This window comes from Juglans regia, chromosome 15, assembly GCF_001411555.2.
Source record: "Juglans regia cultivar Chandler chromosome 15, Walnut 2.0, whole genome shotgun sequence".
NCBI lineage: Eukaryota > Viridiplantae > Streptophyta > Magnoliopsida > Fagales > Juglandaceae > Juglans > Juglans regia.
The window spans coordinates 8,040,132-8,066,015 of NC_049915.1; the positions used below are offsets into that span (position 1 = coordinate 8,040,132).

Below are 25,884 nucleotides of genomic sequence, written 5' to 3' on the forward strand. Positions count from 1 at the left end.
CAATGCAAATGGAGCTGTGCCTTGATGGCCAAAAGAAACACACAAAGCAGTAAATTTAGAATCAATGGACTTTATGATATAAATATGAGAAATGCTTTACAAAAGGATTTCAAAAAATTAAATGCACAAACTGACGTGGTTTAATATGGTACATCAAATTATAAAACTATTTAATTTTATTGTAAAATAAATTTAACGTATCATATTAACCCACATCAATTTGTAGATTTTACTCATGTGAATTATTTTTTTGTGTGTTCATCGCACATTCTCAATAAATATCATTACCAAGCAAAAAATAAAATATAATTTTTTATTGTGTTAAGGGACTATAGAATTAATAACAAATATGATTGGATGCTGAGACGATAAATATTGGATTAGTAGGAGTATCCCAGTTTAGTTCTCTACATGAATTAGATGTTTCAATATGGAGACTATCTTTTGTATATTTTTATTGGCTACTGATCATATAAAGATATAAAGACCATATTTTATAATCATTTTTTGAGAATTACATGACAACTACTGATCCTTAAAAATATTTTTTTTTTCTCCGATGACAATAATTATGTGAATTCTCTCAGTCAAACCTAATTTTTCTATCTAGAAATTATTAAACAGAATCCCTCCCTCTTTAATATTTTTTATTTAATTTAATATTCCTTCTTACATTAATAGCTATGATCGAATTTATAGAAATAATATTTGTAATCTTAAGCTTTAAGCTGTGTAAATTTTGTACACTCCATTTAAAACTTAATTACATGAAAACATTAATTATTTTTTTACGATTACACAATTTTACAAATTACACAATATTTACAAATTACACAATTTTACGATTTACAATATCATATTTAAATCCCTAAAATTTCAAGACTTAATATTAAAGAAAAATAAATTTCAAATAAATTTCAAATAAATTTCAAATTACTTAATACTAAAAATAATTATATGAGTAATAATAATGTTATAGAATTTATTGTTTATTATTTTAAATTCTAAGATAAATAATAAATAGATAAATTTATTATTACTTTCTAAGATAACTTTAAAAACAATAAATAGATGATTGTGTATTCAAAGAAATTTTCTTTTACCATCCACAACTATGGAGATTCTTTTTTTTTTTTTTCCCCCTTGGTTGAAGACAACTGAAAAATGAGGAGTGATTTGGCTAAGCAAATATCCTAATTCTATTAAAATAAAAGAAAAATGATCTGTATAATTTTAGATGTGCAAGCTTCACTCACTTCAAAAAAAGTGAATCACCCAGAAGATCAACATAAAAAATCTACTTTTTCATGGTGAGTCTAATTTTTCAAAATACTTTGTAGAATTTACATACACTAAAATATGAGTAATACTAGATGGTAGATATAGTTCTAAAGTGTATAAGTCTCATGCATTTAAAAAAAAAAAATAGAATTCATCATTTAAAAAATAATTTTTTTATGTGAGGTATAAATTTATTCATTTTTTTCAAAAGAAACGTATGTGACTTACATATCCTAGAACTAAAAATATCATTTCTCTAAAAAAAATAGTCTAGCATGATATTCACATAGAAAAATCTTTTCTTTTTATTTTGTGAGTCTCTTTTTTAAAAGTAAACCTACAAACTGACATGGCGTTATATGCTAAGTTAAATCTATTTTACAATAATAATAATTTTATAATTTAATGTCATATTAAATCACGTCAATTTGTAAATTTATTTTTATAAAATTTATTTATGAATAAAGCATTTCTCTTTATAAAATACCATGTAAAGCTTGTCTATCCTAAAAGTATTTTATAAATATTTTAGACACAAATAAATTATACAAAAATAAATTTATAAAGTAATATAGTTTCATGTAATATATTAGATTATAAATTTATTTTTATTATAAAATAAATCTAACGAATCACATTAAATCAAATTATTTTATAAATTTACTTTTTTAGTAATCCATCTGTATACACATTTCTCTAAAATATATATCTACTATTACTCAATTAAAAATTAGGATTTATTTTTATTCTTACTTACAAATTATTTTATTTTATTTTTCTGGAGTAGGAAGTAGGAACGACAGCTTTCAGCTTTGATAATTGATATCCCACGAAACTGGCCAGTCTTCTCCTCCCAGCTCAAGTTATGGTAATCCCAGCTGTGCATACAATCCGACGTGGCGTTTCTCCTCCTACTCCTCCAAAGTCCAAACGATTTCCCGCTGGGAGAAACAGAAAACGAATCTTGAATCGTACTTATCCTGGGAATTAAATTCCTCCCAACATGGATTATTCAATTCCAGACGGGGAATAAGTAGATTCAATCTCTCTTCGACCCTGCGACTTCTTACTCTCATCAATTATTGTTAATGGCCAACGTGTGAATCGCGTCGCTTCGGGAATCCCATTTCTCTCCTTCCACCGGTCACCACTCCGTCCTATTTAATTTCACCATGCGTATTTCCAAGAAACCCGTTTCCTTTTGCCTCTCCCTCTTCTCTCCCACTGTCTCTTCCCGGATTCCACATCACTCTGGAACACGAGGAGCAGTTCGCGCCGCAGGTTTGTTTCCGTAGTTGGGTCTTGTCCCATTGGTACAACGGTTCATTACAGTCTTTCTTCGAGAATGGTTCGATTTTTTTTTTCTTGATTGTTGAAGAGTATGGGTTTATTCTGGGTCGGTGAGGCTGACGATTATTATGGGTTTACAGTTCTATTAATGTATGTCACTATGCTTTCTGTTCTTATAACTAATCTCGCCAGTGCTTTGGTGAAAGCTTGGTTGTTACGTGGAGGGTTGGTCCAGATTATGAGGTTGTAGTGTATGAAGATTCGAACCGGTATTATATTAGTTGGTAGGTCGTTCTGGGAGCAAAAAGATTATTTGTTTTTTAATTGAGGAATTGGATTTTTAGGTGTTTCTTGGAGCGTAGATTTGATGATTCCTATAGTTGGAACTTAGCGTGGTGCACTTTGTGCTCCTTTTGATTGACAACACAGGTAAGAACTTAAAGGTTTTCTTTGGCGGGAAAGATTGTTTTCTTGTTTATCATTTTCATATGGGAACACTAAGTTCTGTGATTTTGGCGGTTGGATGAGGAGCGACGGGAAATGAGGATTTAGAGCAGTTCATTTTGAATTTTCGATTGGATCAGGCAGGCCTGCCAGTTACCTAAAATGAGAAAGTTTTGAACTATTAGTTATTCAGTTATGTTGTATGTGCATCATTGTTTATGCATACAAAAATGTGATTGGTTTTGTTTGTATATGGTGGTATCCATATAAAGGTGATGTATGCATAAATTAATCGGAAATTCAGAATAAAATTTTTAGGTTCTTTATGGGGATTTTAGTGTGGGCATTTGATTTAATCTACGCAGTTTTTATTTTGTAGGATTCGGAGTGATAAATTATGTATAATGTAGAAATATCAAATTCGGAGTTTTGTTGATTTAACTGACGATTCTTTTAGTAGATGCGTGTTTCTTGGAAAATATTTTGTGTTGAAAATATATTTTGGGAATTTGTAAAGGGTATTGGCATCAACAATATGCATGAAAAAATGCATAAATGCATTATGTGGCCTTGACTTTTGCTATTATATTGATATCATTCTCAATCAACAGCAGAAGCTAATCTTTTGTTTACCCCTCCTCTCCCCTTGCTAAAAAGTATCAGGAGCAAGTCAATTACAGGCCAGCCATCCAATGGACAAGAGCCACAGGACTTTCGTGGGTGAAAAATCACAAAATGTTCTTCATATGGCAAGCAGTGATGGTGGCCATAAACCATTTATATGGTCATCTTCTGAAGGAGGACACAATATTGATATAGGAAAGCATATCTTTTGCAACAGACCATTAAATATGAAGAATATTGTATCTGTCGGGTTTGATATGGATTACACTTTGGCACAATATAAGCCTGAGACTTTTGAATCACTTGCTTACGAAGGCACGATTAAAAATTTGGTCTACAATTTGGGATACCCCCGTGAGGTTTGTCTATTATACTTTGAAAAATTCTATTAGCAAGCCTTGATATTGACAAATATCTCACTGCTGATGTAGAAGCCTTCAACATCAGTTACATTAAAACATGGTGTTTTGACCTTCTCTGAAAAAAAATTATAATGGGCCCCACAATAAGTGGTGTGTTCAGCTTGTATGTAGCAGAACTCACTTTTGCTTATGTTCTTATGGTTCTAGGAAGCATTTGATATTGTTTTGTATAATAAATAACCTATGATACCTGGGTAATTTGTTTCAATTGATCGAGCATATCTTTCAAAGGTAGATATGTTGTTGTCCATTACTTCTATACTTTTTATTCTCAAAATTGCACTATGTGGTTTGTTTATTAAAAAAAAATGACCCTATGCAGTTACTAGATTGGTCGTTTGATTGGACGTACATGGTGAGAGGGTTGGTACTTGATAAAAGGAGAGGCAACATCTTGAAGGTTACTCTTTGTTTGTTTTTCACAGCATTGTTTACTAATTTAGGTTTCAATGCTATTCTTTGTTGCACAAACCTATGGACAAGTGCTTCAGTTAATCATTATGTGCTTTATACAGATGGATCGGCATAAGTATGTGAAGGTAGCCTATCATGGGTTCAGGGAGCTGTCGAAGGATGAAAAAGTTGGTACCTACGGGAATACGTTGTTACGGGATTCTTTTGATGAGCCTGGCTATGCTCTCATTGATACCCTTTTTTCACTAGCTGAAGCCTACTTGTTTGCTCAACTGGTTGACTTCCGAGACAGAAATCCTGGAAAAGTTTCAGAGCGTGTTGAGTAAGAGTGGTGCTTATTTTATTCTTTTATCTGCTTTTTCTTTCGGCTTATTTGAGGATTTTTAATAACTATATAGTGGTCACTCACATGCACTCCATAGAACACTGGTTTATACAATTATATCCATTCTACATACCTTTCTTTTTGCAATATCAATGGTCTATAAATTTCTTTTCCAGCTATGCTCATATGTACAAAGATGTTCGTGCTGCAGTTGATCTGTGTCACCGTGATGGAACTTTAAAGCAAACGGTTGCAAAAGATCCTGGACAGTAAGAACTTGAGCTATAATAAATGTCATAGCCAAGGGTGTTCTTAACTTCATATATACTTGATTATTTTAATTACTGCTTACATTTATTTTTTGCTAATATATTTTCACTTGTTTTTTCTTTGATTCTCAACTAGATATATCAACAAAGATACCTCAATAGTGCCAATGCTCAAAATGCTCAGAGATTCCGGTCGTTCTACATTCTTAGTGACAAATAGGTATTGTTGCTTCTCTTAAAATAACTTATTGGACTGTTCTATCATTAAAATGGATATATAATTTTCTTTTATGTCCCGATCTATTGGTTCTTTTCTTTCTGATGTATGAACTACCAAATTTAAATTATGAAAGTTAGTATTTTTGTAAGAACACGTGATGAGGAACCTTGGTTGTATCTCTTACAGTTTATGGGACTATACAAACATTGTGATGAACTTCCTCTGTGAATCATGTACAATGAAAAGCAGTAACAGAATGAATTTTGACTGGCTTCAGTACTTTGATGTTGTGATCACCGGCAGGTACATATTATACTTGTAACTTTCTGTGCACTTTTTTAGTCTGTTATAATGTCCATCTTCTTTTTGAATTGTTCTTTAACAATTTAACTGGAATCAATGGTCTATTCAAAAAGTTTCTTGAGTCTTTTTTTTTTTTGAGAGGCCACAAGATCTCTTCAAATGTATTTCTTGGAATTCCTTGAAACTTGTCTAAGCCAATTCAATTAGGAAAGAGGTAGTTCGTTTGCAGAGATTTGATGCAGTTATCAAGGTTTTATGTTGAAAACAAAGTTTTGTTTATTTGTTCCGTAATTTTACCTCTAATCTTAACGAGGCATTATCCATATAGTTCAAAGCCGGGCTTCTTCCATGAGGACAATCTCGCAAATTTGTTTGAAGTAGAACCCGAGTCTGGAATGCTACTTAATACTGATAATGGCTCTCCTATGCCTCAGGTCAATATGTAATGTTGTTGGTTATATTGTCTAGCATATCCCACCCCTATATGATGGTTTTCCCCTTTTATTAGTTAATCTTATGCTTTATTAACTAGGTGGGAAGTGCTTCACCAAGATTATCATTGAAGGGGCTGAATAAGATGTGCAGAGTTTTCCAGGTATTTTTATTGAGATATTTTTATTGATATACTTTGAAGCTATTTACGACATAATAATGCGAACTTAATAGCAAATTTATTTTTAATTGTTTATGTACTTTTCAAATTCAACAAAAGATTGATAATAGCTGTTAAATTTCCAGGGAGGCAGTGTTGGCCATCTGCATAAACTTCTCTCAATTGAGTCAAGTTCACAGGTGAGGTGTCCTGTTAACATTGGCAGCAATAAGCAATTATGTTGAATTTACATAGTAAAAGGGTTCCTGTTTTGAAATTGCATGTCTAATCATTCCTATCCTCCTAGTTGTAGAATATTATTCTCGTCAGCCTTAAGTAAAGTAGACTTGAACCTAATTAAAATAAAACACAAAACAGGGGTTTGATCAATTTTTCCCTTTATGCCTAAGCAAAAAGACCCACCAAAGTAAAGAGTTTGATATGGGGATTTTGTTAGCTTTGAAATTGTGACAGATTTCATTTGACGCAGTTTTTATCCTTAAAGGCAATTGTCGAGACAAGCTGTTGCTTCCTTCTAACTTTTATTCTTGTACGTTTAGGTACTTGAATTCAAATATATTTTTATTTTGCAGGTTCTCTATGTCGGGGATCATATATATGGAGATATTTTACACAGCAAAAAGGTTCTTGGTATAATATGTTCTTATTTTCCTAAGCTTTCCTAAAATTTTCCTAAGCTTTTTTTCTTTCATTTGCCTCTAGTTTGTATTTTCACTTCCAATATTACACTTAATTTCCTAATGGATATTAAAGGAGGTTTCAATCAAATAATATCATGGTCTTTGTGGTGTATATATGAAGTTAGTGAAATGGTATATTATTTGAAAATGTTATGTATTATCGTTTGGTTGTTGATTTATGCCCTTGTGAACAGGTTGGAGAACAATGCTTGTTGTTCCAGAGCTTGAGAGAGAGATCGAACTGCTTTGGAAATTAAGGGATATCCGCAAGGTGTTTATAGAATTAGTTATCTATTTTACTTCAGTGTGTTTTATAGATTTTCTTTTTCAAAAGAGCTTTAATCAGTCCAAGTGAAAATGGTTAATCAATTATGGTTATAAATTTTTTGTAATTGCGGTGGGGACAAAAAATGTTCAGTCATATAAACTGCCTAGCTCGCTTTAGTTATAGAAATTATGTCGTATAATTTACATTACATTTGTGCAGGAACTGAGATTGTTGCAGAATCAGCGTGACTTCATTGAAGACAAAATACATCTTGTGAAGTGGTCTCTCAAGTAACAATCTGAATAGCAATATCTTGAGATCAGTCTGTCTTTCGCAGTATATGTTTTAGTGAATATTCAATCCCTTTTCAGGTTTGAAGATGTTGATGTTGATGAGAAGCATAAAATGTCTACTGCACTAGATGAGTTGGAGGTTAGGCCATTTATCCATAATGACATATGCAATAGCCAGCTTGAATGTGGTTATGTAAAAAATTTATTAATATTTTTTTTCTCTCCAATTGTTTCATCTTGATAGTCTCAAAGGGAGCAAGTCCGATCAGCTCACCAACAGGCTCAACGGGAATGCCACCAAAAGGTAGGAACTTCAATTGGGTTTTATACCAATGATGGTGATATACTGACATCTTTTCGTTTGCCAAACAGTTTCATAAAGTTTGGGGACAACTCATGAAGACTGGTTATCAGAACTCGCGCTTTGCGCATCAGGTAAGTTTACGCCCTGACACGCCCCTTGTCAGGCTTCTGGACAACTGTTTTGCAAAGCCTTTTCTTGTATGTGCTGATGAGCCATAGCAGGATTATGGGATCTCTAGTTTTAGTTTTCTCATTTGCTTTGGATGACTCTGCAGGTTGAGAGATTTGCCTGCCTTTACACTAGCCAAGTGTCCAACTTAAGCCTGTACTCCCCACACAAATACTACAGACCAAGTGAAGATTTTATGCCCCATGAATTTGATATCATTCCAATTTGAAGTATGTCACGCTCTGACGATTTGTTGTGTAAGCCATTTTCATAGGATGACAAAGCGAAGAGAAAGGGAAAGCCCAAAAGTGGTGCTCTTGAAAAGATCCCTTTAATGCCCAAAACTCCACACGCCCCCCGGCTTTCCTCCTTTGCCTTCCTTGATGATTTGGTTCCATGTAATTTTGTAAATGGATTGGTGGTCTGTATAATCACATTTGTTGTAAATCTTTCATCAGTAAAAAAATAATTCAGTTGTGTAGTACCAAAGCTGCAGGCAAAATCTTTGTATGCAAATTCGGCTCGAGTTGTTTATTTTTTTATTTGTTTTTTGAATAAGATTTAATAATTCATAAATTAGATAAATAAAAAATATAATATTGAGTTTGTACAGTTAATAAGTAAAACTTCTATTGAATTATAAAATTTATAAAAATTTATAAATAATTAATACGTAACTAGTTGATATTAATCCATAATAAGTTAATAACAATATATTATATGTCTACATAAATTATTAATACATACACATAATATGATAACATATATTTATTTTATATATGGTTCCCACATACTAGTATATAAAATTATTAAATCTTTTCCACTAATTATTGTACAAATTATAAAATATAGTTATGAAGCATATTCAATATACAGGTACAAGTAATTAGGTTATATATTATATATTTAATTGTAAAAATGTTATGCTTATATTATTATTTAATACATATATATATGTATATTTACATAGGTGTATGTATATATTTATCAATATATGAATGAGTATTAATCGAGTTGAGCTAACAAGTCGACTCGAGCATAAACGAGCATTAACGAGCTTTAACTGAGTCAAGTCGTGTTTAGTCTGGTATGTGTCATTACTAACCGAGCGAGTATCTGCTTTCACGGACAACCTTTTTTTTTATAATTAATAATAGATTTTATTCCAAGTAAAGAGGCATAGTCTAAGTACACATGATGTATACAAGTGAGTACACATAAATACAAGCTAAAGCAAAACAGTACTAAAGGAAACTTTTTTTTTCACGAGTCGAGTTTAATTCGAGTTTAACCGGATGAGTACCGAGTGGACTATCGAACAGACTACTTCATTTACAACCCTAATCACTAGTAGTCATACCCTCTATATACCCTGTTTAATCGTCTGTCTTGTACATCCTCTTTATTTACATTTGAATTGATGAATCTGTTCAGTAGTTGTTTGTATATCAGACGCATAAACATGGAACTTTCATGATCATTTTTGTATCGTCATAATCAGGTTGACATCGCCAAAAAACCATGTGTATAAGGTTTTCTTTTTCCTTGAAAAAATTTAAAAATTAAGATCGTAAATATTTTATGGTTGACCTTCAAGAAATTATTGAAGTAAAATCCCAACACTTGGGTTCTAGTGTTTGTGAGGAAGACATCAGTATTGTTTGTAGTGTCCAAGAAATGGAACCTAACAAAAGTTGGCTCTTTAGCCTCGCTTAAGGCGATGGGATGTGCTTACCTCCACAGGGCTCAGGCCTTCTTCCTTGGTCTACCTCCTCAAATCTACCTAATCGGTCTGTGCTTCATGGGGTCTGGCTGTCATGAGCTTCCTCCTCGGTATAGTTGCTTTGGTCGACCTCCCTGGTCTACTTCTTCTAGTCTACCTCCCCGGCGTAGCTGCCTTGGTTCACCTCTCCAGTCCACCTGCTCGTGTTTACGTTGCGGCCTTGCTCATATATGCTAACGTCGTGTTTCGTATGCTTTTGAGCCTAGTTCAACAACTCAGATCTTCAAAATTAGCCTGCAAAAATAGAGAATAAGGCAACTGGAAGAATGTGGCCTTGGGGCTGGATAGCTTCTGATGTTAAAGTTAGTATCATTTTTTAGAAGTCTTTAAATAAGTGAGAGTATAGGAATCAAAAAGAGTTTCTCGTACTTAGGAGTTGCTATTTATACTAGGAGTCTGGAGAGGGGCCCCGTGGAGTCCATGTCCTTTGCATTGTTCCTTTTGTCAAAGTGTTAATGCGGCGTACCTTTACAACAACGTCATTAATATGACGTGTAGATCAGGTAGTAGTGTCATTAATGCGGCGTGGTTCCCAGATTTACTTTATCTTCGATGGTCCGTCGATGTCCCCATGTCAGAGGATCAAGGGTTCTCCATTTTTCCCGTTCCGATGTCAAACTATATGTAAGGAACAATGATGGCTAATAGGACGAGCAGGAATACGTCGTTCAGCCACACTCAGCATTGAGCCTTGGGCCTTGGGGTCGGGTATTAGGCTGAGGCTCAGTGAGTTGTGAAGTGGGGAAAATCTCCTTACATATAATTTCATCTGGTCTACTTCCTTTAGTTTCTCTCCTCTGGTGGTCTACCTTCTCCAAAGTTTGTGCAGCTGTCACTAAACTCTTGTTTTTGGAATACGAACTCCAATTTTTATAATAACAACAGTGCTATTAAACCCCAACACTTCCTCTGGCACCTGGAACTCTGAGAATGTTTCTGGGGTCATGGTCCAAAATCTTGATAACTCCAGTCTCCAAAAGAACCTGCCAATCTTGCATGCTGAGGGTTGTATCCATAGCATGTTGTAAAGATATTTCGTCTTCTTGCTTTTTTCACAGACAATTAGTATATCTAAATAATGGTTAGGCATGCTAGAAGATGTAATCAACATATTCAAATTCCCAACAACAAAAAATGTTCATGAGATACATCGAGTAGCTTTCCATTCCTGAACAAATTCGAAATACAGCCCCTATTCTGCACAGGTTATTCGTCTTTTTCTGCTAAGAAGAACTCAATAGTCCCACAAGAAGAAATTCTAACATCTTACAACCACATCTTACACGTATGGGATCTATGAGAAAGCTTCCATAGAAGAGAAAAAATTGCAATTTGCTTTCATAACAGACAAGCTTTCAATATTTACAAGTCTGGTTCAATTTACAGGACACACTTCATTAGATATCTTCTGTTGGCGTAAAACAGCATTTTCCCCACCAGGTACTCCTCATCAGATCAGTCAGCAGACCACATATCATTAAATGGCTTTGGACTCCATATCAAAGGAGATTGGAAAAGGTTGCTGTTTGGGAGTGCTGTTGAGCAGCCAGGCAGGCAATTGTGCAGCCCCCAGTATTATCAACAAAAGGCAACAAACACTCACACCTTCAGCTAATGTTCATCTTGCCTCTCTAGGTCTAGCATTTCAATTGGTTCAGGGAAAATTTCACTGGATAGCCTTTTATTTGAAGATGAGTGTTCATGTCCGCCACTTCCATGAGAGTTTACTCTCCCTGACTGTCTCGAGCCACTGGTACCAGTATTGCCGGCATTGGTGGCACCATCTGATGAGCTGTGCTGCCAGCTACCAAAGAAGGCAAAACTCCAAGAACTCGGTGACATTGTTCGCATCCTCACAGAGGTAAAACTCTCTTCCCTGACCACCTTCACAGGGTTTTCCAATGCTTTGAGGATATGTTTCATTGGGGGGCGCTTGGAAGGCTTGGGGTTGAGGCATGACCTGGCCACAATTGCCATAGCCCATACCTCTTCCAATAGATCATCATCTATGATCAGAGATGGGTCAATAATTTTAGTTACCAGTTCCTTGTCACATGAGCTGATGTAAGGAAGGATTTGTTCCAGCCACTCTCTTGTAGCAGCATCATCTGATTTGCTGATGCCAAGCTTACCCGTTACAAGCTCAAGCAAGACTTTACCAAAACAGTAAACATCATGGGCACAAGTTGCTGATGATGATGATGATGAGCCTGTCCATTACCAAAGAAATGGGGAAAAAACATTTGTAAGTTCTCTTTTCCAAATATTACATAGTTGAAAGAGAGAAAAACATCTGAAATGCCAAATTTATAAGAAGTCTTAGTAGCAGGGGGGACACACGTTCGGGGGTGCCGAACATGGGATCCCCAATACTTTTCTATGATTCTTAAATAGTTGTCATTGTTTTTTCATGAATTGGCCTAATTTTTTAGCCTTCTAAATATGAGCCCCGAAATAACTATGCAACTAAGAAGATAGCTTTCCATGATGTGAAAATTATAAAAACTAGATTACATACTAGAATGGAAGATGGGTTTCTGGGAAATCAGTTTATAGCTTATATTGAGAAGGAAATTGACAAGAATTTCAAAATCGAGATGATTATGTATAAATTTTACTTCATGAAAGGTCATCATCAGGCATAATTGCAAGAAAATCTTGAGCTGCTTTTTCATATATTTTCTGTATGTCTATAGCAAACTAGGAAACTTTAGTATTGAAAGAAAATTTTTACATAAATACACACATAACACTACACAGAGCCACAGAGGCCAATAAAAGATTTGTAACTCTGCCCCTATACATAGCCCAATATACCCACAGGAACGGGTAGGTTAGGATGATCAACCAAAGAGGAAGTGGGTCTAATTATATTTCTGTATGTTACAAATAGGAAAAGGAAATAAAGTGCATCCAGAAAATGTATGTGAATATACGTACCAGAAGGACCTTGTTCAGAAATTCTGCACAGGACCAAAGAGGAATAATGTTACAACAATGAACGGAATTATTAAAAAAAAAACATATTTAACCATAGAAAGAAAAGTAACAAAAATGAAGATTTAAAGCAGAAGATAGATTCATATGTTATTAAATATTGTCATTATCTTATTATGATTAATTATCTTCTCAAAGTTTTTAAGACAATATTTTTCTACATCAACCAAGTCTCAAGACATGCCAACTAGTGCAGCCAACGACACTCTTCCAGAGCATATTTATACCAGGTTAAATCTCAACATATGTCTAAGCAAGGGAAGATTCATATTTTTTTCTTTTTGCACTTTTTTGGGTGGGGGCTTGCAGGTGCAATGCACAGCTCGAAACATGCAAGGAAATTTATATGCAAGTGAAAACGCAAGGAAAATATTAAATTCATAGTACGTACTGGGGCTTCCGCCAGAACCTTGCGAGCACATTGTGGCGAGAATCTCCTTCCTGGACATGAACCTCGCTCAAACTTCCAATTCGAACTTCAAATTTATCATCAAGAAGTATGCTGCTTGCTTGAATATCTCTTCAAAAACCAAAAATATGATTGGAGTTAGTATTTCCACCACTGGGTATAATGCTTCCAGAAAAATCTAGAATAAAAAGACACGCTTACAAAGGAATTTATACTATACCAAAACTCAAAACGTGTCTGGAATTTACTGAAATGAAAGCATGCTAAAAGTATCAATATATAGTATTGTTAATCGAAATTGCCTAATTGAAAGCACATGAAAAGGATCACTACAAACTCTTGTTAGAACTCTGATGAAGTACAGACATCTTCACCAGCATATATTGCTAAAACTATTTCCTTCACAAGGAACTAAAGGTCTAATATACAATCATTTTTTAGGGCTCCATATGGAAAAGCAACATCCCTATTATATTCAGCAATGTCATTTGTATGCACGAAGAGAGAACAATGATACTCATAAGCAAGTTGAATGATACCTGTGAATAATGGGAGGGGTGCATTCATGTAGGTAAGCTAGACCTTCGGCAGCTCCTGTTGCAATTTTCAACCTTGTAATCCAATCCAGAGACTGGAGATTTCCTTCCTTGGAATTTGTAATTCTGTGCAAGGAATTAGCCAAGTCTCCATTTGGCATATCTTTGTAAACCAAAAGCTTCTCATTTTCATGCTCCAAGCAGTGCCCTAATAGTGGGACCAACCTATTATGTGAAACCTTGCTGAAGAACTCCAACTCAATCATGTATGATTCTTTCTTAAAGGAACGCAAATCTACTCTTTTGATGACTACAGGGACCCCACCAACCAAAAACCCGTGGAAAAGGTCTCCAGAGTGGCCATTTTTAATAAGATTTGCTTCACTAAAATCATCAGTGAAGAGCAGAATGTTCTCATACGTAAATGATTCTCCCAGACCTGTCATAGAGACAGGATCCTTGGGTAGCGAAGGGCAGTCTCCTTCTGTCACAGACCCTACATTTGCAGTCCCTCTTTGATTTGCAACGCCTTTATCACACATTCTTAGGATAAGTACCATGACAAATACTAAAAGCACTATCAAACCAATCCCACCAAATAAACCCACCATTATGTATATCAATCTTTTGTTTGTCTTAGAAGTTTCTGGGGCTTCAAAACTCAAGCCTCTCACATTATAAAACTGTCTACAGTCCTCCAAACTCCTCTGCCCCGGCACAATCTGAAGACAATTTCCATCCAGAGTAGCAGTGGTTTGACTGGCATCAGGTACCTTGCCTTGGAAATAGTTATCTGACAAATCAACTAAACTAAACTTTCTAAGAGACAATAAGTTTAGAGATCCATACAACTGATTGTTTGAGAGATTGAACACAGCAACAGTGGCATTAACGTTTGAACTAAGACTCATAAACAAATCATCCGGCAATGGACCCTCCAGAACATTATGCTCAACATTCATCCTCCGCAAACTTCTCAACCCTCTCAACTCCAGAGGCAATGAACCGGATAAAGAATTTTTACTAAGATCAAGTTCTACCAATTGAGAAAGGCCGCCCAATTGACTGGGTATTGAAGAAGCGAAACTATTATCAGAAAGGTTCAGGTATTGAAGATGAGAAAGTTTACCCAGACCAGCTGGAATCGACCCAGATAAGAAATTTGAAGAAAGGTCAAGCTTTGTAAGAGTGCCAAGAGACTCAAAACTAGAAGGCACTGACCCAGTAAGTGTATTCTGGGAAAGATCAAGAACTAACAGTTCCGATAGTTGTCCCAATGCAGGAGAGATGGCACCGGCAAGACTATTACCAGACAGATACAAATAGTTCAGTTTAGGCAAGTTACCGAGCGACGAAGGAATCGGGCCGATCACCGAGCATGACCGGAGATCTAGCCGTTGGAGTGCATTAAAGCTATTGCCGAACCAGTCGGGAATAGTGCCGGGAAGCGAAAACCCAGAAGCATTGAAATCCTGCAAGAGGGTCAAGTTGGCCAGGAAATCCAAAGCGAACCGCGGATTCTTCCGCCCGAGACGGGTTCTTCTTAGCCCGGACACACTGATCCCAACCACCCGGCCATTCTGGCACTGGACACCGGCCCATTTCAAGCATGGGTCAGCCTTGAGGGGCCAGTCTTTGGCTCTGAGCCCCAGCGACGACCGTAGCTTGAGTAACGCTACACGTTCGACGTGGGAGCTCAGCTTCACCTGTTGCCGAGCTCCCCCACACCGAATCAACACGAACATGAATATCGCCACCATCACCAGAACTCGTCGAGCTTCTTCCATGGCTGTTTATGATAATGTCACGTTAATGTTCACCATGGTCCACGGAGGTCCATCTTTGGCTCTTCAGTGAAGAATTAATTCGGCCACAGCCCACTTTGACAGAAAAACAGTAAATATCAGCAATAATAACACCAACAATAAACGCTTATTAATGGTTGCTCGGTAAAATTCTTTTACCTCCAATCACAAGCTCTGATTATGCATTCGATGCTGTACCTCTTTCCAACACCCGACAGCATTAAGCATCGTGTCTCTTTCTCTCGCTCTTCATTTTTGGTCCAAATTAAGTGATCTTAGAAGGCTTTTGCAGAAATCTGTGTCTCAATTGCCAGTGCTCTGCACTGCAACGCCAAAACAATACAGGGTCGCTTCAAGAACCACTCACAGGAAGCTAGCAGAAAAACTGGGACTTGGGGTCCTGCTCAAAGTTGTGTGGTGCAAAGCTTGGAAGTGGGTTTTAGCTATGGCTGCTCCCTTGTTGGCTAGGATTCTGAGTTTATATAATGCTGAGTTCACTTTCGGGCCTTCGGCTAAAACACTGCTTAGAGAAAAGGTTAAGGGAAGGTACAAGGTAGGCCATGCTTCTTCACAGCCCACGGATGAAGAAGACTGTGGTGAGTGTAATAGCTCAAGTGGATGTGACACAAAGTATTGTGTCTGCTATTTCTGACTATTCTTGAGGGTTCGTTCGTTGTTGATTGGATCTTTTGGAACGTATTTGATGACTTAAATGGTGTTTTCTAATGAGTGATTTGTAATGAATTATTGGTTTCACCTTTACATGAACTTTAATCTTTCGGAATCAGACTTCGTAAACTTTAGTAAAATTTTATTTTTTTTACTTATGGTTATTTAGATAAAACAATCTCAAACTATTTTATCTCATCTCATTTTATCGTTACAATTTTTATAAATTTTTATATAAAATATAATAAATAATTTAATTTTTTTAAATCTCAAAATAATAATAATATTAAAAAATAATATTTTATTTAACTCATCTAAAACTATTTCATCTCATCTAATCTAATTATCAAATCGAGCCCTAAATAGATATTAATACATATAACAATTTTTGCGATTATTAATCAATTTAATCCATCTGAATTGAACTATTTTTTCGAATCATATTGTTAATCCCTTAGGTATATATTATTCCAAAATAAAATTGAGCAAGTGGGAATTTAAATACAAAATGTGAGATAACTTATCAAGATTGGCTTTGCATTATCAGTTAAAAAAATCACAAATCCTTCCAAAAACCCTTTTTTTCATAATATCTTTTATATATTTCTTTTTTTGCAGAAAAAAAAAGTAAATTGTGATTAGTTATCATAAAAGATGAGGATACTACAACATAAAAATGTTAAAGTTGAGGTATTTATTTTTCCCTTTTTTGTGCCATAAAAAAATTAAAAAAAAAATGAATAGAACGTATAATTTGGGGTAAAACATCGTTTTCTATGGGCCAAAAAAGGAGGTGGATAAAAGGTTGCCTCAACTAAAGACTGTCGGGTGTCTAGAGATGCCGACAATGATCACACGCAAAAGGTAATTCCACTTTAATTACTGTGCTCCATGGTAATAATTTTATTTTATTATTTTTTTTTTTGCTGAATTTCTTATTATTTATGAGAAATACTAAATAAAGTTATGAATTGTACAAATATATGTACTTTTTAAAAAATAAAATAAAATCTATTATTAAAAAATTAATTTTTTCATGTGAATGTTATCTTTACTCACTTTTTTTTAAAGAAATGTGAGACATTTATACATTCTATAACTGTAAATATCATTTTTAATTATTTATTAATTCTCATACAGACATCTTCGTGTTATTGGAAATAATTTATACATGTTTAAAATATATAAATTTCACACACTCAATTTAAAAATAAAATGAAAAAAATTTAGAATTCATGTGAAAAAAAATAACTTTTTCAAATAATTTTTGTGAAAGAAATGAGAAAAGGTAGTTCAAGTTTAAAAAATTTATAAGGAAAAAAATCCCAAATTATTCATTAAAAGGTTTAAAACTAAGTGTACATATATGGAGAAAATAAATGACTATAATATGAAAAAGAATTACTATATCTTCTTTTTTTTATAATTATTTAAAACCTGCTGAGAAATTTTTAAAAAAAAAAACTGTATGCTTACTGTATTATGATAAAATGATCAAAATGAAAATAAATATAAAATTGAATTTCAATTAGCAAAGATGGTTACCATAAAAGGAAGGAGAGACCGAGTCAAATAGAGGGAAAAAAACACGTGAACTAGATCAAGTCAATTTGGTGGCCAGTAAAAAGGAGTCCACTTGGAAACATCTTGCGCCAAAAGTCGCTTTTAATTTTCCCGAGTGTGTTCCAGCAGTACGATGATAGGAGCTTGGTGAGAACATTTCAGACTAACATTAGATAACGTGACATTATTTTTTTTATAAAATTGAGAATTATTATTAATAAATAATTTTTTTATATAAATTTTAAATTTAATTACTTTTTTAAGTATTATTGGTGGATTCTATAATTTTAAATATTATTGGTTTAATCTAAAAAAAAAACGGACTTTCTATCGCTTTTAATTTTCCCGAGTGTGTTCCAGCAGTATGAAATTTACACGTTCTAAAATTATATCTAGTATTATTCTATTTTACTATACTAAAACACACCAAAGGTGTGGAAGATTTAGAGCTACATCAACTAATAAATAGTGTTTTAATATTTTTATAATTCAAATGGATTATATAATAAGTGGTATGTTAATACACCTAGCTTGCAAATAGCTTAGCTTTTTTAAAATAAATTATAAAATAATTATAAAGAAATATTATTTTATAATAATGTCTTACATTTAATTTAATACATAGTTAGAAAAGAATTGTATTTTTTATCATTTTCTTTTTAAAAGAATCTCTAGATTTTCTTGCTTTTTTTTTTTTTTTTTTTGACAAATAGATTTTCTTGTGTTTTTTTAAGGGAAACTGTCATCATTAATTCATCAGAGAAACTTATATCCATGATCAGATACATTCTCGGATGTCCTCATATCAAACATGACATCATAAATCAAAATAATGCATTGGAACTCCACCAGTATACTATTTCTTTTTGTGACTGGTTTGGCCTTCACTATTGGTGATACTCTCTACAGATAAACGTCCAAGAGACGAACTATTTTTTTTTATTTTAATTAACAACAAGAAAACCCAAAAGGAAAGCAGTAAGATAGATGCGAAAAATGATGGATTACAGTTTGGATTAACTCTAGTAAATTTCAAAATTTGTGATGGCCAGTGAAGGCAATATACTTGTCTATTTTCATCCATAAAAGTCAGATATGAAAGGTCTGGTGGTGGCGAGTCCGATGATCTGGCGCGTATGTTGAGAAGGGTTGCCAAATGTGGTGTAACGCCCCGGTCCCATACGGGTTGGAGAGTTACTTCCTATCACTTAAACTCACATTTCAACAATATAAATATAGACTCCAAATTTCCAATATCATATAGAAATTTCGATTCAAACTAATTTTCTCAATATAACAAATTTTTCAAAATGCCAAGTCATCATAATACAATAAAGTTTCTTAATAAAAAACGCTAATGCTCATAAGAACTTTATATGCTTAATCCACTATACTTAAATCATCTCACCCAATGCCTCATAATCTTGATCCTCAACTGAACCATCAAAATATCTGAAAAAAATATTGTGGAGATAAGGGGTGAGTTATCAACAACTCAGTAAGCAGAGAGTATATACTAGCATGTAAACATGAGTATTTATAAAGTTCGGTATGCAAAACAAAACATTTACATTCAGAATACAGAAATAACATATTTATTTTCAAAATGCATAAACAAAACTTGATACAAAATATCAAATCGAAATTTTCAGAAAAACAAACTTGTTCCCGAAAGGAAATCCCTTGGCATATCCAAACTGAAATATTATATTCATATCATCTCATAGCATCACATGGGACAAATATCATGTTTGACCTCTGTGGTAGGGTTATAAACCACCATTATACCCGTGGTTGGGCCGTATACCATGTTTGACCCCCCGTGGTAGGGTTATAAACCATCATTATACCCGTGGCTGGGCCATATTCCACGTTTGACCCTTGTGATAGGGTTATAAACCACCATTATACCCGTGGCTGGGCCGTATACCATGTTTGACCCCCGTGGTAGGGTTATAAACCACTATTATACCCATGGCTGGGACTTAACAGAAACAGAACGGAACATCATCGGAACCAGATCACATTCAGATACAGAATCAGAACTTCATGCCAAGGTTTTCAGATGACACATCATATCAAAACAAAATACTGAATAGTTTCAGATCATTTCACATGTTCGAAATAAATAGAATCAAAACATCTTCATTTATTCATAGCAAAAACTTTTAGATTTTCATATTCGCTCTTTTTACATAGTTCAGAAACAGAATACACAAAAATTAGCTCATGTCTACACCAGTCCTGATAAAAAATACTCTCTTATATAGAATTTATGCATATGCAGAACAAACATCCGAGGTCGTTTTCATATTTCTTTTAAAAAATAAACATGCATATTGTCAAAGTCAACCTCATTTCATTTCTTTTATGCAAAACTAATATATGAACCCCGCTTACCTGTACTTCTTAACTTTTCAGAAGTTTTCCTCAATAATGCCGAACAAATATTACTTGTCACCTATAAAAATAATCATGTAACCTCTATAAATTTTCAGTGAAACACGTATTTCGATATGTAAACCTGAGATGTTTGAAATATCCTATTTTAATTCCTCAAAACCTAAACTTCTCATAACTCTAAAATCTCATCACTTCCCAAAATTCATCAATATCCATTTAACTTCTCCGACTAAAACATTAAATTCTAACTTATTTATTAATGAGGTCCAACTATACAGTATAAAATTGGATAACATAATTATATCAAAATCTATTAGAGTAGATAAAGTAAAAAATATCATTTAATTAAAATAGACTTAATTAGTTTTAGAGTATTTAAAAAAAATTAAAATCTTATTATTCTCATTTGAAATTGATTGTAAAATATTTAAACTAGTTGCTTTGAAAACATAAATATTTTCTATATATATTCTTATACCTCAAATAAAACTATGCAAGCGAGTTTTAAAAAGCAAACTTATGGCCACTGAACTATCCTGATATGGGGGCATTTTGGAAAATAAAGTCATAATTATGTGCTATTGGGAAAACGAACACAAAAGGGATAGAAAAACTGAGACCAAACACATGCAACAGAGACGTACTCACCGAGAGTGGAGGAGCAGCTCGATGACTGGGAGGTGGCAGAGATTACGTCAGCGAGGTGGCAGCTGAACACTGAGAGAGAGAGAGATCGGCCGTGAGGGAGAGAGGGACAGAGAGAAACTCGGGCCTACCAAGAGAGAATAGTGCGTAAAATATGGGTTGGTGGGGGCTTCTAGCGTCGCTTCTTGTTGTTGATTCCGGCATGGTGGTGCAACTGGGTGGCTCATGGCTGAGGTGAGGAGAAGTGAGGGTGGCTTGGTGGCTCATGGTGGGCAAAATAATCACTCTGTTTCGGTGTATAAAAGCAGAGTACTTCACGTCCAACCTTATCAGTGGCTAGTCATGGAGGTGCAGGGCAGCGTGGTGGCGGTTCTCGACGTTTCACTATGGCTTTATGGCTGGGGAAAGCGGCGACCTCGGTGCTGCACCTGCGCTCGTTGGGGATCAAGACCTGGAGGCATTGGTTGTGAAACCGTGCTTCTCCTTGGCGTGGCCTTGGTTGGGCTGTAGCAAAAGTGGGACTGTCCCATGGTGGTGGAGTGAGGCAAAAGAGGTTAACGGTGATGGTGGTTTGCATGGGACGAAAAACATTTATGTGTTTCATGGTAGTGAGATCATCCGAGAAGGGCTTGAGCAGTGAGTGGATCGTGGGGTGGTGAGAACTTAAGGAGAAAGAGAATAGCGAGAGAGAAAGTTTGGAGGATGACTTGATCATCTGGTAGTGAAATGAACGAGTGGCGTCGTGGGTGAGTGTGAGTCTGAGTGTGTGATGGAAGAGAAAAGAAAATCACTAAAACGTGGGGGAAAAAATAGATTTGAGGCGGAGGGATTTTCGAAAGTGAAGAAACTGAAGGAAAAGCAAATAAAAGAAAAAATAAATAAATAAATAAACGGTCTAGCAAGAAAACTGCATTAAGGGAAAATACCAAAATGACATCGTCGTGAGCTTGGCCTCACTTCTAGTTTGAGCTTAGGTACTGGGTGTTACATGTGGGTGGCGCATGAGGTCCACGCACAGATGTGGGCGGCGCGTGAGAACCACGCACAGTGATTTTTGCAAAACCACAACTTTTCTCCGAACGATTTTCGACCTATGAATCTGCTTGTGTCGTGCGTGTCTCTCAGTAGTTGCCGGAAAGTTGTAGATCTGTCTTTAGTAAGCAAAATAAAACTAAGTAAAAGAAATATTGATAGACAAGGTGGGTGAATGGAGGAAAGAGGGAAGGAGAGGGAGGAGGAAGAGGAAGCCAATGCCTCCTCCCCTCAGGCGAAAACCAGATCTGAAACCCTTTATTTTTTATGAGAGAGAGGGGGGGAGAAGGAGGGGCTAGGGTTTTTTCTTATTCATCTATATGTAAATATGAGATTTTCTTGTGTTAGTTCTTACATTACAAACCCTTTACAGATTTAAAAATAGTGCTGCTGAAATTAGGTTCATATCTTGTCCCTATTTTTCTATAGAAAATATTGGAGTTTTCCTTAGAATTATAATAACAATTAACATTCATATAATCATATTAAGATGAGGTACATCACTGTACAAATAACTAAGCTACTCTTATTCACATTTAATCCTCTCATTTTTAATCAACAGACATATTCCCACTATCCACAAACAAGATTAAAAAAAAAATTATCAACAATTATAATTGAATTAAATCTACCATTCTTTCTTTATCAATTCCCTCGTTTCCTTATTTTTTGAAATAGACTGCATTCATTCATGAAAGCAACGTTATAGTTGTGATTGATAAATATAGGAAAAAACTCAGATTACAAGCATAAGCTAACTACTCACGGTTGGGACTCCACCAATACAAAAATTCTTTTGTGACTGATATAGTCTTAACTTCTAGAACTCTCTACAGACAAACCATCTAAGAGACCACATTCTGCCTAAAGCAAAGATTTCAAACTCCACCCTCCAAATGAGGAGAGGACTTTCATTCTATGGAGTAAATGTCTAAGAAACTATTTCTTTTTTATTATTAACATGAAACAAATGAAATAACAAAAAACATAAATGATACATGGAAAAATAGCAAAATAAAGTTTGGAAAGCAATAGATTTGCATTTTCAACCTTAGAGGAAATAAAAAAAAGTAAACACATAGACTGTGGTGTCACATGAGGGACACGCACCACCCTAGAAGTATAGCAGACAGTCGAGTCTAAAGAAATCGATGGCCCTAGTCCCAGAAATGCCGTGCGTGGCAGCAGTAGAGCTCCCCTTGCGATGACGCGTGAATGTCACGCGCACACTTTGGACCACGCGTGTGGCTCATGCGTTGCTCTGATCGACGAGATTATTCACCCGTCTAAAGGATCAGCACCTTGGAATCTTGCAGTAGGGCGCGTGGTGGTCGCTGAGCTCCAGAGAACAACAGATCGGCATTTCGCCCTATTTTAAAAGAAAAAAACACACAAAACTAAAAAAATAAAAGAAAAAGTTGAGAGATGAGGGAGGAAGGAGTCAAAGATCCAACCCCCCTCCTCTAGTCTGGGTTTTTTGAGGGGCCTGCTCTAGAGATAAAAGGAAGAGAGCGATAGATCTCCCCCGTTTCCTTATTGATAGGCAATAATACATCAACATTTTTTTTTAAAGGAATAATACATTATCATAGTTGCATGAAAATGAGATAAGAATATAGAATTTTCCAATTTAACCAAAAAAAAACTTTCCAAATTCGATCCAAACTTCTTCGAACTATAAAATAATTCTTTATTTCAACTTCTCATCTAATTAATCATTTAGATAGAGTAAAAAGTAAGAAATGCAAAATTCAAAACAATTTTAAGAAAAACCAATATTAAAAAACCATCTTAAAAAATTATATCCAAACAACTTTTTAATTTATCTATCAACTCTCACAAACTCAATGCAACACATATTTGTTTTTTTTTTTTAAGTATTTATTTAATTTATTTTATCAATTTTTACAAAATCTAATAAATAGTAGTCTAAAAAAATAGTGAAAAACTTTGTCTCACTTCTCACTTGACCAAATGCATGTCTCACTGAATATAATTCTAAAGTTGTTTTTTTACACAACCAGTAGGGGTACGATGCACATTGCCACATGGCAAGACATGTCCGTGTCCGTCGACATGTCTTTGTTTGATGAAGACTCCACGAACATTCGTTTTCCCCTCCAACATGACCACTAAAATTAAGTAGCGCAAGTGCCGGCAGCCCCATCATTCCAACGCGTATACTTTAGACCCCACAGCTTTTGTTAATAAAATAATATATATTATTATCTACTATTTTTAAAAACAAAAAATAATAATAATTTGTTCAGGCTTAAATGCACAGATCTTTTACAAATCATTTGAAAAAAATGAAATTACTATTAAAATATGGATAATTTTAGTTAAAGATAGTTTTCAATGTGTGATTTAAGTGAAAGGTCATGACTATATGTTGTATTGAGTAATGTTAGATACTACGTCTAAAGGCGTATAAATCTCATCTATTTAAAAAATGAAAAATGCTAGTCTTTCCATTCGTTCTTCTCGCTGAAAGTTATCGTTGGAATTTTATTATTATTATTATTTTTACTTAATGATTAAATAAATATTTTTTAATAATATTATGATTTTTTTTATTTTTTTAAAAATATTTACAAGTGTTAAAAAAATACATGAAAAAAAAAGACAAAACAAAATATAGAAAACACTAGCGAGAGCTCCAACGGTAAGAGTAATACTGTCCTTAAAAAATATATATTTAAATTTTTTTTTTACAATGTATGAGATTTATACAATCTATAATTATATTTAATATTACTTAATTCATAATAATTTATAAGATTATTATTGATTCTTATGAAATCTCTCTTATGCCACTTTTAAATGGAGATAAGATTTAAGAGGAAGAGATTAGAGCAAAAAAATAATGCTTAATGCTTTTGGATGGCAAAAGAAAATAAAAATGAGAAGTACTTGTCTGACTTGGCTTCTTCTCTACGTGTCAATTGCTGCTTCCTTTGGGATTTTTGAGAATCATGATTTCTTTTTTTATGAAAAAGAAAGGTTTTTTTTCTTTCTAAGCTACAAGACAAGTTTGATTGTAACATGTTAACAGCAACCTTTGTACAACACATAAAAAATGCCAAATTGACTTGGTCTAAATGCAATGCAATATGATTATCATGAATGATTGATTGATTAATCATAATCCAATTGCTAGTTTCAATGCATTTTATTTATTTATTTATTTAAATAATTTATTTTTGTGTTTACACTTTAAAAGGATATTAAATTGCTTAGTGGAGTAACATCCATCATTCACAAGCATAAATTATTTGCTTTAGAGAAAGTAGAAAAAGAAAAAAGAAAGAAAGATTAGATTCATGCCTTTAATTTATTAATTAATTAATTAATTAATTTATTTATTTATTTATTGTTTTTTCCATCCCAATTCCCACGTCTATCTCAAAGCCTCAATCAGAAATGGCAATGGGAACTATCTCAGAACCTCCCTTTAGATATGTCCCTTTCTAGGCTTGTAAGACTTGGTCATCGTGATAAGCAGAAGAAAATATTCCATAGAAAACTCAACTTGTAGTTGTGGAGGACACAGCTTTTGAATCTTTGATATTGAAAAATCTTCCTTTATCTTATAAGGATTAATTTGGATAATAGGATAAGATGAAATAATTTTAGATGATTTGAATAAAATAATTATTTTTTAATATTATTATTATTTTAAAATTTGAAAAAGTTGAATTATTTATTATATTTTATATGAAAATTTAAAAAAATTATAATGATGAGATAAGATGAGATGGATACTGTATCTAAACGAGTCCTAAATTAATTTTTATTATGTAAGAGATATGGAGAGTGTGTTTTCAGCCAAAAATAATTTATGCAATAAGTCTAGAGTGTACAAATTTCGTATAAATTCTTTGAAAAAATAATTCATTAAAAAAATATTTTTTTAATTGTGAGTTCTATTTTTTTTTTTTAAAAAATTGCATAGATTGTACCCTAAAAGAACTAATCAAAATTATTACTAGAGCTTTTTGTAATCAAGTATAGAACCAATATTATTCATTTTCATTTCACAATGAAGATATAGATAAATCTAATCTTCTATATCTTTCACAAAGAAAGGCTACTACACGCATAAAGAGATTTTTTAAAAAGAA

At 33.9% G+C, this 25,884-nt stretch overlaps 2 protein-coding genes across 3 annotated transcripts; one reads left to right on the forward strand and one right to left on the reverse strand.

The window, feature by feature from the left end:
- The first annotated feature begins 2,105 nt into the window (after positions 1 to 2,105).
- Positions 2,106 to 8,419, forward strand: LOC108991735 (5'-nucleotidase domain-containing protein 4-like). Of its 2 annotated transcripts, none has more exons than XM_018966113.2 (17): positions 2,106 to 2,562; positions 3,673 to 3,998; positions 4,384 to 4,461; positions 4,577 to 4,797; positions 4,977 to 5,069; positions 5,206 to 5,289; positions 5,476 to 5,592; positions 5,921 to 6,026; positions 6,125 to 6,187; positions 6,331 to 6,384; positions 6,778 to 6,835; positions 7,080 to 7,156; positions 7,373 to 7,443; positions 7,525 to 7,585; positions 7,691 to 7,750; positions 7,819 to 7,881; positions 8,025 to 8,419. In XM_018966113.2, the coding sequence occupies exons 1-17, from the start codon at positions 2,454 to 2,456 to the stop codon at positions 8,145 to 8,147; spliced, it is 1,764 nt and encodes a 587-aa protein (XP_018821658.1). In that variant the 5' UTR covers positions 2,106 to 2,453; the 3' UTR covers positions 8,148 to 8,419. The 2 variants fall into 2 exon arrangements, with proteins under 2 accessions (XP_018821658.1, XP_018821659.1); XM_018966114.2 differs by having other exon boundaries at positions 3,679 to 3,998.
- Positions 8,420 to 10,802: 2,383 nt separating this feature from the next.
- Positions 10,803 to 16,044, reverse strand: LOC108991690 (probable LRR receptor-like serine/threonine-protein kinase At2g16250). The gene is made up of 5 exons (XM_018966026.2): positions 15,608 to 16,044; positions 13,647 to 15,523; positions 13,090 to 13,218; positions 12,642 to 12,664; positions 10,803 to 11,911 (listed from the first exon to the last, which is right to left on the reverse strand). Exons 2-5 carry the CDS (start codon positions 15,428 to 15,430, stop codon positions 11,313 to 11,315), a joined length of 2,535 nt encoding a protein of 844 aa, XP_018821571.1. The 5' UTR covers positions 15,431 to 15,523; positions 15,608 to 16,044; the 3' UTR covers positions 10,803 to 11,312.
- Positions 16,045 to 25,884: the final 9,840 nt, after the last annotated feature.

Excerpts from the sequence above, each read along its gene's own strand:
- LOC108991735 (XM_018966113.2), top strand. The coding sequence starts at position 2,454 with ATGCGTATTTCCAAGAAACCCGTTTCCTTTTGCCTCTCCCTCTTCTCT. Across the intron at positions 3,999-4,383 it reads ATTTGGGATACCCCCGTGAG|TTACTAGATTGGTCGTTTGA; the intron begins GTTTGTCTATTA and ends GACCCTATGCAG. Across the intron at positions 5,593-5,920 it reads GATGTTGTGATCACCGGCAG|TTCAAAGCCGGGCTTCTTCC; the intron begins GTACATATTATA and ends TTATCCATATAG.
- LOC108991690 (XM_018966026.2), bottom strand. The coding sequence starts at position 15,430 with ATGGAAGAAGCTCGACGAGTTCTGGTGATGGTGGCGATATTCATGTTC. Across the intron at positions 13,219-13,646 it reads ACCCCTCCCATTATTCACAG|AGATATTCAAGCAAGCAGCA; the intron begins GTATCATTCAAC and ends TGGTTTTTGAAG. Across the intron at positions 12,665-13,089 it reads AGGTTCTGGCGGAAGCCCCA|AATTTCTGAACAAGGTCCTT; the intron begins GTACGTACTATG and ends GGTCCTGTGCAG.